The sequence below is a fragment of the Propithecus coquereli genome, unplaced genomic scaffold (genome assembly GCF_000956105.1).
Source record: "Propithecus coquereli isolate 6110/MARCELLA unplaced genomic scaffold, Pcoq_1.0 Scaffold13836, whole genome shotgun sequence".
Taxonomy (NCBI): Eukaryota; Metazoa; Chordata; class Mammalia; order Primates; family Indriidae; genus Propithecus; species Propithecus coquereli.
In genome coordinates, this window is record NW_012138121.1 from 1 (window position 1) to 835 (window position 835).

The window sequence follows — 835 nt, forward strand, 5'->3', positions numbered from 1 at the left end:
GCGGCTATTCCAGGTGCTGGAGTAGGGTGGAGAATAGGATGGGTAGTACCACGAGTCTGAGAAGGGTGTTGCTGCTCTTTAAATATATAAAAGCGAATTAGGCATTTTTCTTGTGACTATAATTTTTAAACACCTTCCTGTTTCTAAACTATCAGGAAAAAAATATCTTTATCAAGCATTTTTTCCCTGAATGTCCTGGTATATCAGGGCTAGCGTAAATTATTTTATATTTTTGCCATTGTTATGGTCATTGCTATGGGGGAAAAGTGACAGGGAGTAAATGCTCTTTCATTCTGAATTTGCACTCAAAAAAATATAAACTTAAACTATTAATACCCTTAATACTCGAGACATTCCAAAATCTGGCCCCAACCTCTTTCTGGCCTTACTTCTATCACTCTCTTACCAAACCAGACTGCTAACTGTTCCCCAAATGTGTTGTTCTTTCCTGCCTTCTCATTTTCTCAGATGCCAAGTAAACAGTCTTTTTCCTACCTCGTAATATCTATGAGGACTACATAGGAAGGAAGAAATACAATGAAAGAAAATAACATATGCAATATTGATCAAAGCACATACAGTATCTCTTCCTCATCCCCAGAGAATCTGATTTAATAGAGCAATGTCACCATAATTTATTTTTCTTAGTAAAAACCAAATGCAGTCAAATTGTAAGCAAAACGAAGAAGCCTATTAAAAAAAGTTGGATTAAAGAGCAAGTGAGAGAATGCAAAGCCTACCTATTGCTGCCAAACAAGTATCCTAATATTCCTCCAGTTCCCAGGCCAGTCCAGAATCCTGGTCCTGAGTTTTCACATCCTTGTTGTCCTGTGAA

At 37.2% G+C, this 835-nt stretch overlaps 1 protein-coding gene across 1 annotated transcript in view; it reads right to left on the reverse strand.

Moving 5' to 3' along the window:
* Window positions 1–3: 3 nt before the first annotated feature.
* LOC105806162 (store-operated calcium entry-associated regulatory factor-like) overlaps window positions 4–835 on the reverse strand; it is a gene marked incomplete at both ends in the record, with an annotated part of 3,821 nt that continues 2,989 nt past the window's right edge. Inside the window, 2 exons of the mRNA XM_012639236.1 lie at window positions 4–76; window positions 741–834. Coding sequence (XP_012494690.1) covers window positions 4–76; window positions 741–834 — 167 coding nt within the window. The remainder of the gene's footprint in view (window positions 77–740; window position 835) is intronic.